Consider the following 16,558-nt stretch of genomic DNA (forward strand, 5'->3'; position numbering starts at 1 on the left):
AGAATTTCTTATAACGCAGTAGGAAAAGCACAGTCTGATATAACAGAAATACCTTATTCAAGTTTGGTGAAAAATTACATCCTTTAGAAAGCCTTAGAAACAAGCATTGGCCAGGAGTTTATGTTGTTTAAGAAAAAAGAAATATTGTTTCCCCCTATTACACTACTAATGTAATATGCACGTGGAAGTTGGGAGAGATAAAACAAACTGGTGACACAGTACATTTTATACTCACAAGGCTACCACGGTACATAGATGATGGTAACACAAGATGGCTTTGAAAAAACTGAGTGAGGAAATAAAAAGTCCTTTGTTTAATAGTTGACCTCCCTTTATTGCTGCTCTATTGTCCAGTTTGTTACTTTTAACATGTATTATTTATTTTAAAGGCTTCATGTGTACTATATCTTTAATCCTCACAACAATCCTACAAAGTATTATTAAACATATTATTCATTAAAAAAGAAAGACGAGACATAGAGAGGTTGGCCTCTGCACCACTGGAGTTGCAGAGCCTGGACCCATCTCCGTGGTTCCTGACGAGCTTGGGACATAAATTCTGCACCAGTTACCTAGCAAAGCAAGTATTTCCTCAGGTTAAGTATGATATTTAGGAAGTGCTGTGTGCGCTAAACTGCATTCCCCTAAAATTCATAGATTGAAGCCTTAACCTCTAATACTTCAGAATATAACTGTATTTGGAGACAGGGCCTTTAAAATTGTGGTTAAATTAAAATGATGATAGTAGAGTCATCCCTAATCTAACCCGACTGGTGTCCTTATAAGAAAAAGGCACCCACAGAGGGAACACCAACTGAGGACACAGCAAGAAGGCAGCCATCTGCAAGCCAAGAGGAGAGTTCCCAGGATGAAACCAACCTTGACAACACCCTGATTTTGGACTTTTAGCATCCAGAAATTTCTGACATTAAAGTCTGTGGTATTTTGTTATGGCAGCCCTAACAAACTAATATCCGGACAGAGAAGAAACCATCAAACATATTAACAAACATAGACTGCAGAAGTAACAACAGTTCATCTGTTGTTCAAAGCTGGACTGAAGGTTGTTATAGATGTTGGCATTTAGTTGAAGCAGTCAAGAGTCCTATCGCTGGGGACACTGAAGGACAGTGGCTGTGTCTGCCAGGCACAACCCTTCCAGTATATTCCTCTCAAACAACTACGTCTACCTCTTCTCTCCCTCCCTCACAGAAACGTAGCTGAAATGTCCCCATAAGGCCAACACACAAGCCCAAACAAGCAAAGTACATGACAAATTAAAAGCAGTTCAAGACATGGCCTGGTGTTACCTCAAATCTTGCTAGAATAACATGACATTTATAAAAATACAACCCACTGGATATTTGGCATGGTGTGGGAATGAAGAATATATCCACTTCAGCTCCAATACCCCAGGCTGTCAGAGAAAGCTAAAGCCAGAATTTCTTTTATAAACATTATCTATATTTTAAAATTCTATAGTCTAGAAAATGAAGAAAATAACTCTACTTATTTACAAGTTTCCTTTTGCCTAAATGTACAAAACATAAACCATATATAAAAACAAGTGAAATGCTTAGGGCACATGGAAGGAACAGCTCTGTGTGTCTGGAATAAAGCCTTGACACTTCAACCTTTGCCCTGGGTCACCCTCGCCCCCAACACTCATCCACACAGAGTTCACACACCATCAATACTGGGTACCTCCATCCCAATGCAGACTGAAAGGGGTTATTTACAGATTATTTTCTCAGATACCAGCTAAACAATGATCCCATTCACTTTGTCACCCAACTTACATCATACAAAATTTAATATCTGGGAGGATAAACTCAGCCCCTAACACATCTGACAAGGGTGAAGAGTCATCAAAAAGATCTCCTCAAGCAAAAAAAAGGATTTGCCAGCTTCCCTCTGAGGTCCAGGCCCTGAAAGGCCAACTGTGGTATGTTTGAGTTTCCATCCAGCCTGGTGCGTACTGGCTGCTGCTATGTTCAGTCAGAATCCTATGGCCCAAATGTCCTATAAACATATCTCTCCATTCTGTTGAGAGCTGCTCACCTAAGCCTTACTTCTTGGAGCCAAAAAATATTCTCATTGAGAGCTGCAGGATGAGTGTTAACTGACACTTGGAGCACAGCTGACCCCTCCCTTCTCCAGACCAGTGGCTGCTCTAAATAAACATGCACATTCACATGAACATATAAAGAATGGAAAGAAAGGTCCAGATTATCCTCACCATGTGCCACCCAGCCATGTTTACACTGGTCGCAAGTCCTCAGGTTAATCTTCCCCGGCTGAAAACATTCACACGTGCAGTTTACCAGTGTGCAACGGATGGCCTGAAAAATAAAGGAGGAAAAAAAGCATCAGCAACTGTTCAGAGGAACTATATTTCTTCCACATTTTACTAAGTTACACCCACTTCTACTTTTAAAGTCTTCGTGTTGGCAAGGGCCTGGAGATTTTTTGTTAGCATCAAATTCTCTTATTAAAAAATGTAAGAAAACAAGACTCATTCACTAACAGAATATTTCAGACCATTTATATGTAATTTTTAAATCAGAAACTAAGAGTAGAATAAGAACAAAGGATTACTGGACCTGGCCTGTTGGCTCAGCAGTAGAGCATCAGCCCGGCATGTTAGATTCCTGGTCAGAGCAAAGAGTGTGACCATCTGCTTCTCCACCACCACCACCCCTTTCTCCCTTCTCTCTCTCTATCTCTCTCTTCCCCTCCTGCAGCCATGGCTTGGTTGAAGTAAGTTGGCCCCAGCACTGAGATGGCTCCATGGCCTCATCTCAGGTGCTAAAACAGCTCAGTTGCCAAGCAATGGAGGAACAACCCCAGATGAGCTGAGCATCGCCTCCTAGGGTGCTTGCCGAGTGGATCCTGGTTGGGGCACATGTGGGAGTGTGTCTCTCTGCCTCCCGCTTCTCACTTAAGAAAAATAAATTAAAAAAAGAATAAAGGATTACTCACTCTACAAAATGCTGGATTTGTAACATGAGGATCCAAAGGAGAAAAAAAAATATTACTATTCTCACTTAAGTTTATCCATTTGGCAATAATGCAAAAAAATATATTCAAATATGATAATGTTCAAGTGAAATACTGATATAAGTAAACCAAAGCATACAAATATTATTAGGATATTACTTTTCTTTTGCTGAGTTTCACCTAAATACTTTGTTAATCTTTCAGAGATATTATGAAAGCCACTCCCATTGGCCCAATAAGTTCTAGTATACTGTATACTGTCCCAGTATTATCTATCACTGCCCAATTCCTTGTTTCCATCCCTCTGGAGATATTAATTCCACTTTCTTTTCTTTTCTTTCTTTCTTTCTCTCTCTCTCTTTCTCTCTCTCTTTCTCTCTTTCTCTCTTTCTTTCTTTCTTTCTTTCTTTCTTTCTTTCTTTCTTTCTTTCTTTCTTTTTTTAGATGAGAGGGGGTGATTGGGGCAGCACAGACTCCTGCATGCACCCTGACCAGGATCCACCCAGCCACCCCACCTGGGGCCATGCTCAAGTACTGAGTCATAGTGCCTGAGGCTCATGCGCTCCAAAGGAGGAGCTATCCTCAGTGCCTGGGACTGAGGCTTGAGCCAATCAAGCCACTGGCTGCAGGAGGGGAAGAGGGAAAAAAGGAGAAAAGGAGTTGGGGAGAAGCAGATGGTCACTTCCCCTGTGTGACTGACTGGGAATAGAACCTGGGACATCCATAAACCAGGCCAATGCTCTATCCACTGAGCCACCAGCCAGGGTCTATTAATTCCACTTTCATTCCTATTTTGAAAAATACAAAACAACCCTCCCTTTATTTTAATGGTGATGTAAGAAAATAACTCTAAATTTGTTTTAAGATCAGATGTAGAATAGGAGAAGCCATTTATGTGAACACTTTATATCTGGAACAGTCCAGCTTAGGAAACGGAAATCTTAGAGAACTGAAAAATATACTAAAAAATCTTTCATTTTTCAAAAGTACTTTTAAAAATCATCTCACCAGTTTATATTATAAAGTGAATCCATAGAAAATTAGCATAAATGAAGTATAACCTTTTTATGGATAAAAACCTATACTTCAGAATTGTGCTAAAGCTGACCTATGCTCCTAGACTATAGTTAATAAATTTATCGACTACATTTAGTTCTAATTTGCATGGAAATTCTGAAGACAGAAGGGATTTAGTCCAATCATTCACAGATTAACAATCTACTGTAACTACCTGAACTGCCAGGAAAAGATCTTTCTACAGCTTTATATGCAATCAATGATTACTGAGTTGGGATGAGGGATGAGGGATGAGGGATGAGGGATGAGGGATGAGGGATGAGGGATGAGGGTGGGGGGTAGGAAGTGGGGGGCAGAGGCATGGGGCTACCTGAAACTGCAATTCTGTGCCTCAAGGCTATGCTCACCACACACCTCCAGAAGCTCATATTCCTGGAATAATTTAGATTTTTATATAAACTGTCTCATTTGTAACAGTATTTGAGATATCATTAATATGATTGGACAAAATTCCACACAGAGAATAAGAATGAACAGGCTTTTTACTGTTCCCTATGCTTTGGATCAGGCAAGCGTAAAATATTTTTCTTTCATTAATGAATATTAAGTCTGTATGTGTATGTCCCTATTTGATTTCTGATGTTAAGAGTCCTCACTGAAGACTCCCTTCTTACTTCACCTCCATTCCTAACTTGCTCCTCTGTTACCACTAGGGAAATAATCGTATAATCTGCTCGATATTTCAGGGTCTCTCTTCCGCTGTCAACAGTCCAATTATGTATTAGCTAGGTTGTAGTAAAACTTTGCTGTATGTATTAGTAATTAAAGGAATTAGTAATAAAAAATAGGGAAACCAAAGGAAATGCTGACTAAGCAAGAATAATATATGTATGTATAGGTTATAAGGAGAAATGTTTCTCCCAAAATTTCTTATCTCAACGTCAGTAATTATTATATAAATACAATTGAACAAAACACTAGGACATCCCAGGTTAGAAATAGCTTCTTAAAGAATATGATCATTAGTTAATGAACTCACAACTTGACTGAACTATGGTCAAAACAAAACAAAACAGTTTAAAGGACAGTGTTTTTATCAAAATCAAGGCCCTTTACAAAATATCCAAGTATAAATTCAAATATGGCAACTGAGTTGACATTAAATTACTTATATAATCTGAAGTGTTGTCACACTTCATACATACCTGTAAAACCTTTCATACAGGCTTTAAAACATAAAACAGAACAAAAAAGTCTTGCATTACCAAAATTAAGGGATGACCAATAAAAAGAGATGATCTCTCAAGGACTACATGTTAACTCAGGCACAAAAGACATACATATTCTAAATCATTAATTTCAAAATATTTAATTATTTTACAAAACTAACCCAGTTTTTCATGATGTTTAAAAGCACACTTTTTAATTTTAGCTAAATTCAGGACTTGAACAAATTAAGAGGTTGTGGAATTGCTATATTTTTATGTATATTTATCTATTCAATGGTTGAATCATTGATTCACTTACTCTTAACTAGTTTATGATTCAAATATTTTCTCTTCCTAAATAACTTTATACATCTGGCACATTTGGGAATTAAACTTCTCAGATCATCATCTTTCTTTATAAATTCTACTCTTTTTGTACCTAAACATACAAACATTGGAACACCTCAACTCCTTTTGTATATAAACACTTAAGTACTGGAATATCCATTTTGTATTTCTATGAATTCCAGAAGGTCTATTTGTTTTAAATCCAGATTTATATACACTACAATTATTCCTTAAGGGAATTATATATATTTAAACAATATGGTCTAAATAAATATTTTGAGTAAGAGAATATTGTGGCTTCAAAGGACGTTTTATTCTAAATTACATTTTTGAAACGACATAAAACTTTTGACATACTATTTATTCACAATAAAATAGAACCAATGTGATCACTTGCCAACTCGCCCACACTTAAAAAAAAAATGAATTATCATAAAACTATCAAAGCCAGTTAAGCCTCAGAAAGGTACATGTTTTACATGGAGACAGTTGGGAAGAACAGAAATGGATTAGCTTTCATATTTATGAGCACATTCATTTCTTCACTGAACTGCTACCCAATACACAGGGGTCCCACGTAGATTAGGATACTCGGGCTGTCAATCCCCAATGCCTCCAGGAGCTTGACGCATCAAGAGTGCCCTGTAATTCCACCCTCCATTCTTACATGACCAGCATTCCCAACTCCCCACAACCAAAGTAATGATCCTTCTGCTTACCTTTATCATGGATTTCTTGAAAGAAAAATACATGCACCCGGCACCCAACTTCTTCTCCTTCCTCACCACCACCTACACTTTAATTTTGCAACCTGAATTCTGCAATTGAAACTGTTTTCTCCGAGAGGAATGTTCACTCTCATCACATCTGGTCCCTTTTCTAGTCTCCTTGTCCTCTCAGACTTCGATGCAGCTTGCAACACTAACTTTCCTGCATAGAGATCAACTATCCTAGTTTTTCTGGCAGCAACTTTTCACTCTCTCCACTGTAAATAAATACAGGTGTTTCCCATGACCAGGCTCTTTGCTCTTTAATTTGGCAATTCCATCCCCTCCTACAGCCTCAAATATCCTCACTATGCAAAAATCATCACTTTAGAGCCAAGTACTATGTTAAGTGGCAGGAAATAGATGGCAGAGTCCTTGTGCTCAAGGACTTTATAGTCTGAGTGTGTAGGCAGTAGGTTTAGAGGAGAGACCCTAAGAACAGAAGGAAATCCTTCAACAGGTCTGAGATGCACCATCTCTCCCTTTTTATTCCTTTCTGCTACTACAGGTATGATTTTTCAATTTATTTATAACAGTAAACTACTATCTGTTATTATTCATAATAGGTAGATTTACTGGATAAGCCATTTTTCTAAATCCTGTGATAAAAACTTTACAAACGTTAACTCTTAATTCTCAGGAAATACCATGATGTTGGTACTATTATCTTTATTTCACAAACAAGGAAACTGAGGTAGAGATGGTTAAGTATCCCGCCTAAAGCTATTCAACTAGTCAAGTAACAGGAATCAGGCTAGGTCTGTGTGAGCTCTCCATCCCTCTGACAGGAAGTCTCGAGCTATAATCCCATTTGCAGTCAGGCAGCCATGGAGGAGAGCCCATCTACAGGTCCACCCTCAATCCCCACTGTGGATGTTAACTCCCACTCATTGCTCATCTGCCAGTTCCAACTCATATAGAACTTCCATTCCCCAGGGAGTTTGCCCTCACGTCCTAAGCAAGGCAAATTCTCCCTTAGCCTACTGTTTCATAAGGGATCTTTCTGTCATAGCACTTATCACAGTTGTAAATATTATATTAATAACTTATCTATAACCTATTGTAGATAAATATAACATTATATGTATACACCTGTATGATTATTTGAGTAAGGTCTGTCTTCCCCTCTAAAATTTAAGTCCCATTAGGGCAGGGCAACACACCTGCTGGGCAAATAACAGGTGCTGAAAAGGCACTTTAAAGAAATGCTCTGCTCCTTTTCTCATCTGTAGAATGACAGGAACATTAACGTCACAATAGTGTCAAAGGACTTAAATGAAATAATGAATATAAAGCATGTGGCACTGTGCCAAGCAGTAGTAAAAGCTCAATAAATAGAAACCATTATGAAACACATACAATATTTGAGTTTTTTTCCTTATGATTCTCCCCAATGTATTGCTTTTCCAACATCCTGTAAAATGATTAACAGATATTTAGTCTTAATTAATAAATGAATACTTTGACATACATGAAGACACATTATTCACATTACAATCGTCTACAATGGGTACAACAAGGATTACTGGTTTTAATACAGGGGTTCAGAAATGATTATATGGGTGTTACATGCCTCTTAAATGATAGAGTGGATTTCCCAATTAATAATCAGTTCATTTCTATTACTCATAGAAAAAGGAAGAAAACATATAATTAAAACCAGCATATTACAAATACATTCAAAAGTATGTCTCAAATACATAAAATAGGTCAATTAAACATAAAACCATTTAATTCTGTTTTGGTCAGTCACATTTTTATATTTGAATATTAAATAAGAATACATTTGAAAGTATGCTGGCTGAGTTTCAAAGCCCTACTCAAGTAATAGATTCTGTTATCGCTACAACCGAAGTCTCTTTCACTTTATTATACTAGTAGCTGGCTCGAACTCTGCAAGTGTATGTGAACTGAACATCAATCTTCTCACCAAATGATACTTCTCAGGAAAGCATAGATTGATGCTTCAGCTAATATTTAGTGTACCTCAAAAAAGAACTATACACAGGGTAGTTAATAAATCTCCTATTAGCTGTTCCTTATTTGGAAACACACAATTTACCCGACACAAAATAACAAAAGGCAAAAAAAAAAAAAAAAAAAAAAAAAAGCCACAGGGCAAATAGAAACATAAAACAGGAAACATTACTCTGAAGGAGCAATCATAGAAAGAAAAGTGCCCCCCCACACACACACACACAAACCCTACTAAAAATAAAACTAATTTCAGTTCTGGGTTTTGTCTTTCTTTAAAAAAAAAAAAAATAGGGAGCTCCCTTCAAGTGTTCATTATCCTTGGCCAAATCTCCCATATGTAACTAAAAATCTTGCTTAAATCCACTTTCTTCTGGTTCATTTCTCGGGAGGATACCAAGATTTACAACTTGGATTATGAAATTTTACTTGAGTCATTTTTAAATGTTTAATAGTTAAGTACATGACCTGCATTAAAACAAAAGTATAGAAAAAGTTAATCATTAATATAGCATCTATTCTGTCCCATCAGTTTCTACTATAAACTTAGGTGGTATAATCCACGTGTATAATTTAATTGGCTATAATGAGAATCAGTGACAAGATTCACTGTTTTCTGTTTTAACAAGAACAAAATGCCTTAATAAATTAAATTTTCTACTTTGTAAGTCACATGTGGGTATCATAAATATGGAGAATTGGCCAACTGTCCATGCATGCTGTCAAAAGTCAAATGAACCTTTTTAATGGGTAGGCCACTCTCCTTCAAAGATTTCTAATAATATATAAAGAAATAAAAACATGGAAAGCTAACTGTTTTGGGACTGTCACAGAATACACTGGAGTAGTTACAAAGTAACAGCTATCAAGAATTATGAATAAAGAGAGTGATCTGGTACATGACCAAAAAGATACACAGAGATTAGCAGGACTTCCACACACATTTATACATCTTGTGTGTGAGCATCTAAGATGGTAATTCAAGTAGTACCACAAAGATTATTTTCTTTTAAGATTTTATTTATTCATTTTAGACAGGAGAGAGAGAGAGAGAGAGAGAGAGAGAGAGAGAGAGAGAGAGGAGGGGGAGGAGCAGGAAGCATCAACTTCCCTATGTGCCTTGACCAGGCAAGCCCAGGACTTTGAACCAGTGACCTCAGCATTCCAGGTCAATGCTCCATCCATTGCATCATCATAGGTAAGGCCAAGATTCTAAAGCACTTACATGATAGTAACTGTGATGAAGTCACGAAACAGCTCCCTGTATAATATCAGGACAGTTTTTTTTTCCTTTCCATTTTCACAGGGCTGGTACATAAAACTAATTGGAAAGATACAACTTCCAAAAGTATTAGTTTGAGTGCTGGCTAAGACTTGAAAAACCTATATGATACTGCCTTGGTAGAATTCAGTGTCTTAAATTTGGCCAAGTAACAATTAATCTTGAGCAAAGAAATTTCTTTTTTCTTTCTTTCTTTTTTTTTTTTGGATTTTTCTGAAGTTGGAAACGGGGAGGCAGTTAGACTCTCGCATATGCCCAACCGGGATCCACCCAGCATACCCACCAGGGGGCGATGCTCTGCCCATCTGGGGCATTGCTCTGTTGCAACCAGGGTCATTCTAGTGCCTGATGCAGAGGCTATGGAGCCATCCCCAGCGCCCAGGCCAACTTTGCTCCAATGGAGCCTTGGCAGCGGGAGGGGAAGAGAGAGACAGAGAGGAAGGAGAGGGGGAGGGGTGGAGAAGCAGATGGGTGCTTCTCCTGTGTGCCCTGGCCGGGAATCGAACCTGGGACTCCTCCACGCCAGGCTGACACTCTACCACTGAGCCAACCGGCCAGGGCCTCTCTTTTTTTTCATGGTGAACGGATTCTGAGCTTACTTATTACCAAAATGAACTACATGACCACATGACAAACTTTTACTTGATTATAAAACTCATATATGATGGAAGTAAAAGTATATCCACCTATTGTGCTATAGGATTTTGCAATTAGGTATGTAAACAAGATAAGAATATGCGAGTTGAACAGACATAGAGCATTAATCAAAAGGCCCACAGTTGCAAATATTCAAATAAGCTTTCTAACTTTTAAAACCTAAGAAGTCTTATCTAACTCTGACCATGAGACTATTAGTATAAATTCATAGTTGTAGCAAGGTGGGTATTTTTTCTGTATTTATACAAAGAAATGTATAAATCTGAATGTCAATGGACAATGTTCACAAGAAGTAATATCAGTAATTATAAAGTGTACTGTAAAAAGGCTCATAGAATGTTAAACAGAATATAAATGTCACTACTCATAAAATAACATTAATAATAGCAAATAAACCTAACCAAGCTATGGCACAGTGGATAGAGCATTGGACTGGGATGCAGAGGACCCAGGTTCGAAATCCCAAGGTTGTCGGCTTGAGCGCAGGCTCATCCGGCTTGAGCACAAAATCACCAGCTTGAGCACAAGATCACCAGCTTGAGCACGGGGTCAGTGGCTTGAGTGTAAAATCATTGACATGACCTCATGGTTACTGGCTTGAGCCCAAAGGTAGCTGGCTTAAAGTCCAAAGTTGCTGGCTTGAGCAAGGCATCACTCACTCTGCTATAATCCCCCCATGCTATAATCAAGGCATGTATGAGAAAGCAATCAATGAACAACTAAGGAGTCAGAATGAAGAATTAATGCTTCTCATCTCTCTCCCTTCCTGTCTGTCTGTTCCTATCTGCCCCTCTCATCTTTCTCTCTGTCACAAAAAAAAAAGCCAGTCACAGAAGACCATATATTATACGATTACATTCATATGAAACATTCACAACACAGAAATCTGTAAAGATAAAAAACAAGTAGTGACTACTTTGGGTTTATGGGCAGGGGAGGGGGAGAGTAGCTAAAGTGTTCCTTTTGGAGGTGATGAAAACACTGCAGAAGTGACTGTGATGACAGTTGCATACAACTGTGAACACACTGAAATCCACTGAATTGTATACTTTAAACAGGCAGAATGTATGGCATATGAGCTGTATCTCAATAAACCTGTTTAAAAGCAGGGAGAGCAAAACTCCCTGCATCATCTATTTCTTTTAGTGGTGTTAAGTCATTTAATTCATACGATATTATTCCTCAGGAGACATAATGTGGCATAATATCCATTTTTAACCTGGTAGATCTTTAATATATTTATACAAATGCTAAATAAGTGAATAAACAGAAGGTAAACAAACAAAAGAATTTCACTGCGGCTTAAATTTGAAAATCCCTTCTACTTTGAAAATGTTAAAACCTAATATATCCATTTAAAAACTGAAAATTATTTTAAAAATATGTTGTTACCTTTCTATCAGGAAAACCCCTAATACCTTTTTAAAATTTGAGGGGAGGGACTCTCACAGTTATAATGCTCAGCATACTAATATCAAGATTCTAAAAAGGTCTTCTCTAAGAGAATGTTTCAAATTGACAATGGCGAATTCTGTCACATACACTAGCAAAAATATAATATTTCTTAGTTTACTCTGATGAAAAAAATTACATCAGCAAAAGTGAAGAAATGAATTTGGTTTTGGGGGGGACAAAGAGAGAAAACTATCAACTTTTGTATAGATGTTTATATAGGAGTATGAATGTTTCTGTGACTATGTGTGTGAATATGTAAATACAAATAGGGAGAAAGGGACATACACATAGACACATAAATTTTTACAGACATAGATCCAATGAGCATCTGTAGTCATTATCTTATGACCACAGCCTACTATCAATCGACATGAGGAAGACCCCATTTAAATAATTTAGGAGTTCAGCGTAAAAATCAACAGCGGGATATAGCCAATTATATAAGGAAAATACCCATGCTTCTATGGCATCAAAGCATATGCAGGCTTTGGAGTACGTGTACTGTGTTTTTCCCCCCAATTAAATTAGGCCTATGGTAATACAAGCTATTTTGTTAGGCAGTTAGTAATATTAGAGAAACAGGAAATGAAAACGCATCTCAATTTGGGCAGAAAGATTTTATTTTCTTACCTAACAGTTAACAATTAATATATTCCATTTATTGACTGTATGTTTACAAATTTTACAGACTATTTGGGCAGCTGTGCTAACATAACTAGAAAGGAAATACTCTTTCCATGAACATACCTATCATCTAATTGAAAATAAGGGGTTAGCTCGCTATAAAAAATAACCACATTTCAACTAATCAGTCTACAGTTACCAGAACGCACAACTTTATATGAGGAGGAAAAATACCTCTAGTATCATATGAACGCTAAGTAATATTTATCTCATTTCACCTGAATGTTGAATCAGCAAATTTTGTATTCCATTGATATACATTTTATTCGTTTTCACTAATGCAATTTGAAAGGTGGTAATGTGATTACATTTCTCCGTGGCATTTATGAAAACAATTACTAATATAATATGATAGGGAAGACATTAATAAGGAAGGGATTTATAATGAGATGCAATAAGCTTTATAAACCTTTAAGCACTTTACAAAGAAATACTCTTCATGAACAAGAAGAAAGACAAGATAAAGCTTAAATTCTGGTAATATTTTTGAGGCAGCCTCAATCTAGGAAAGAATGATTTGCATGATGATACAAACACTGGTGTCCAAGCAGAGGTGTGCAGGAGTAACCCAAGTGTTGTCCCATGTAGCGCCAAATGTAAGACATCATCCCAAACCAATGATGCCTCTCCTTCCCAAACAGACAGCATGGGAAGGACTCCTTTTAGGAGGAAGTCCCTCTAAATCTTTATCCTCTATAAAAGAAACCAGCCACATGATTTCAAATGCCAAAACACAATAATCAGTCCATTTACTAAGCAAGAGTGAAAGGTGAATAACCTTTTTAAACTTAATTTACTCCTCTTAGCTTTATAAAAAGAATTTACCCCAATGAGGCAACAAGAGACACAAGCTGTTGCACTTTAGAATATATCTTTTCAAATGACCACTCTGATTACCCAGGCCAATCGAGGCAGTCTTTGTGAGACTAATAATACCCATTTGTACAGTGCTACGAAGCTTGCATAATACTTCAAATACATTCTTGTATTTAATCATCAAAATCCCCCAAATTAGAGATTTTTCAAACAGCAGAAAATGAGGCTCTGAGATGTCCTTAAATGGCCACAGCTAGTAATCCAGGGCTCTGTCCGCTCTGCCTGCATATGAGAGTTAAGAAGCTGAATAATCCCCCTTGTTACCCTCCTCCACAGTGAGATTTCCTCTGATATTTTTTAGTTCCAATAGGAGTTTAAGACCAAATAGGAGATGTAGACAAAACTATACACAAAGGGAGAGGAGTGGGTGAAGGTTTAAGCTATTTGAAAAGATAGGAAAACTGCTAAGTAAGCAGTTAATTTACACTAGAATTTTCTACAAAGCAGTACATTTTTAGACAGAGAAAGGGACTCCGAACAGCTTTCTATGGAGTCAGTCTCTAAATGGTTATATCAAGGAAGTCCAAAATCCGAAAAAAGTGAGACAAAGTAGTCCCAAGAACACTTGATTTATTTTACATTATCTTACTTCTACCTGTCTGGGACTGCCCGTTAGTAGCGTACCTCAACAAACATTTTAACACTTACTATTGTGCATATAACTGTGTGTCATGATTATGTCTGATATGAAAGAATATGTTTTTGTTGTCCAAGAGCAGACACCACCTCAGGAATCATACCCATTACAAATAATAATAATGATATGATGAACAGTCTATATGCCCTCTTATACGTTATTTATGTTAGGTCATAGATTCCCCAGAGGTCTGTGCTGAGACCTGGACTAGCTTCATTAGAGTGTCATATAAATCACTAAAGGCACATCTTGATTTTACCACTGGCTAGAGTCACTGAAATTTTCCAAGGAAAATCTCTCAGGTAATACATTTTTAAAAAACACAAATATAATATTATCATTTCTTCTAAAAGGTGGTTTTCTTAAATTCAAACGGCTATATTCAAATACTCAGAGAAAGCCCACGAATTTCTATGGAAGCTACAAGCATCTGAGGATAAAATGTGCCCTTGGGTGTTGAAAAAACATTATTCTCTTTTTTCTTTTAAGGATTAGTAGGTTTAAAAGACAAAGAGAGACATACATTTATAGAAAAAGACAGCAAGGAACAGACCATCTAGCTGCTAACAAATGCTTCAACATCACTAGCAAACGGGAGAGACCTATGTGCAGTGGCTGTCAGGAACTCCGAGCTAACTCCTGAAAATTAAGAAATAAATAGAAAACCTTGTGGAAAAAAAGGGAGTCTTCCAGAACAATGTTAATGTCATCATGGGCATGTGGACTGGGTTCACATGTGTGTCAGCTGAATCAACATAATGGGTTATAACAGCTTCGAAGCAGATAATATGGTCCATTGGGTCAATAATCCGTGAACTAAGAAGGATTTACTTGATAGACTATAAATGGTTCATAAGAACTCAAGAATCACTCCATCAGATCAAAAATCCAATTTTCATATGGTGCCTTTCTACAAATTAACCAAAAGAAAGTAATAGCTCTGAAGGACTTCAAGGTCTATCAGTTTAAAATTTACTTTTTAAAGAACAGTGTAGAGGAGGAAGAAAGAATTAAATGTGTGTGTATGTGTCTCTCTCTCCCTCTCCCCCACCCCCAACCTATTTTAAGGGGAAAAATATATTTTATGATGGAAAGCTAATATAACACAGAAAGTATTCAAGGGGATTTTCATATTTTCCTATGGGTGCTTGAACGTATAGATCCAAACAAATGAAATACACACACGGACACATTCTCTTATTTTCTCTGTCTCCTCACTCTTCTCTCTCTCTCATTTGTCTCCACATACCCACATACACTATGATCAAGTAAATCACAGAAGTATTTCAAGGACAGCAACTAAAAATAATGATTTATATTTTAGTTTTGCTTCTTTATATGGTTTGTACTGTGGGTCTGCTGTGTGAGGCAACAGAGAATTTGGGACACCACACAGTTACTGGAAAATTTTCATCTTCACAAATGAAAAGAAATAGGCAAAAGAAACTACAAAAGGTAAACAGTGAAAACTATAATATGTTTTCAACATCTAAGAGAGAGGAGAGAGGGTCAGTTCCTTGGATGGCTCAACTTATATAGCCAGTGTTTACAGGTAACTACAATTTCTGCCCAATCTAGAATACAGAAAAATAGCAACCTTTATCCTATATTTGTGGACTTAGTTGCATATTCACATGTCTATAGATGACAGTGGTTTTAGATTAATTTTTTTCAGTTTTTTTTTTTTTTCATTGCGCGTTGCAACACCTTAGTTGTTCATTGATTGCTTTCTCATACGTGCCTTGACCGTGGGCCTTCAGCAGACCGAGTAACCTCTTGCTCGAGCCAGCAACCTTGGGTCCAAGCTGGTGAGCTTTTTGCTCAAACCAGATGAGCCCGCGTTCAAGCTGGCGACCTCGGGGTCTCGAACCTGGGTCCTCTGCATCCCAGTCCGACACTCTATCCACTGCGCCACCGCCTGGTCAGGCGTAGATTAATTTTTTTAATATAAGCTTATCTATATGAATAACTATATACTAAGTTTGTGGCAATAAAGAAAAGCAGAGGAAAATGCTCCAAAAACATAACGGGCTGTAATTAGAATTCTTAACAAGAAAGAATTCCTTTATTGGGGAAAAAAATGTGATCTATCACATCTCTCTCAAAATGCTATTAGCCTCTCTTCATCATGAGGACAACAGGAATCTTTTCCTTTTATGGGAGTATAACACTGAAATAAATAATAGGTGTTCTTATTTCAAAGTATGCTAGCTATTGACATAAGCTTGGTCCTCTTAACTGTTACACAACGGAAAGAAAAATTCCAATAATTCTGAAATAGAAAGATAAAACTTTTCACCATTGCTATGGCCATGTACTATTATATGTATCTGCTTATTTTTAAAAAGAGCCTTATTGGTGCTCTCTGAAGGATTTTCTTTTATACATAACTTTATCCTATAATTTTGTCCCTATTGGGCATGCTGCCTAAATTTAAACACAAACAGTCAAGCAAAGAAGAAACATTAACACATTTACTGTGAACAAAAACTCCCAGTTGTACAGTGAAATTTTAATACATTTCAACTTATCTCTTTTACTAATGGGGAGAGTACAAACCCTGCAGGAATTCGCTCTGCAAACTGGTAATTACAGTAGACTCACTTTTTTTTTTTTATAATGCATATGTATAGTCAGACACAAAAAACCCTGG

At 37.1% G+C, this 16,558-nt stretch overlaps 1 protein-coding gene across 9 annotated transcripts in view; it reads right to left on the reverse strand.

Annotated features, from left to right (window-relative positions):
• The window catches only part of BNC2 (basonuclin zinc finger protein 2), a 479,004-nt gene that overhangs the window by 162,362 nt on the left and 300,084 nt on the right, over positions 1-16,558 (reverse strand). For all 9 annotated transcript variants that reach the window (XM_066257303.1, XM_066257302.1, XM_066257300.1 and 6 more), the window contains one exon: positions 2,240-2,342. In XM_066257303.1, the coding sequence (XP_066113400.1) occupies positions 2,240-2,342 (103 nt within the window). The remainder of the gene's footprint in view (positions 1-2,239; positions 2,343-16,558) is intronic.

The sequence above is a fragment of the Saccopteryx bilineata genome, chromosome 2, assembly GCF_036850765.1.
Source record: "Saccopteryx bilineata isolate mSacBil1 chromosome 2, mSacBil1_pri_phased_curated, whole genome shotgun sequence".
NCBI lineage: Eukaryota > Metazoa > Chordata > Mammalia > Chiroptera > Emballonuridae > Saccopteryx > Saccopteryx bilineata.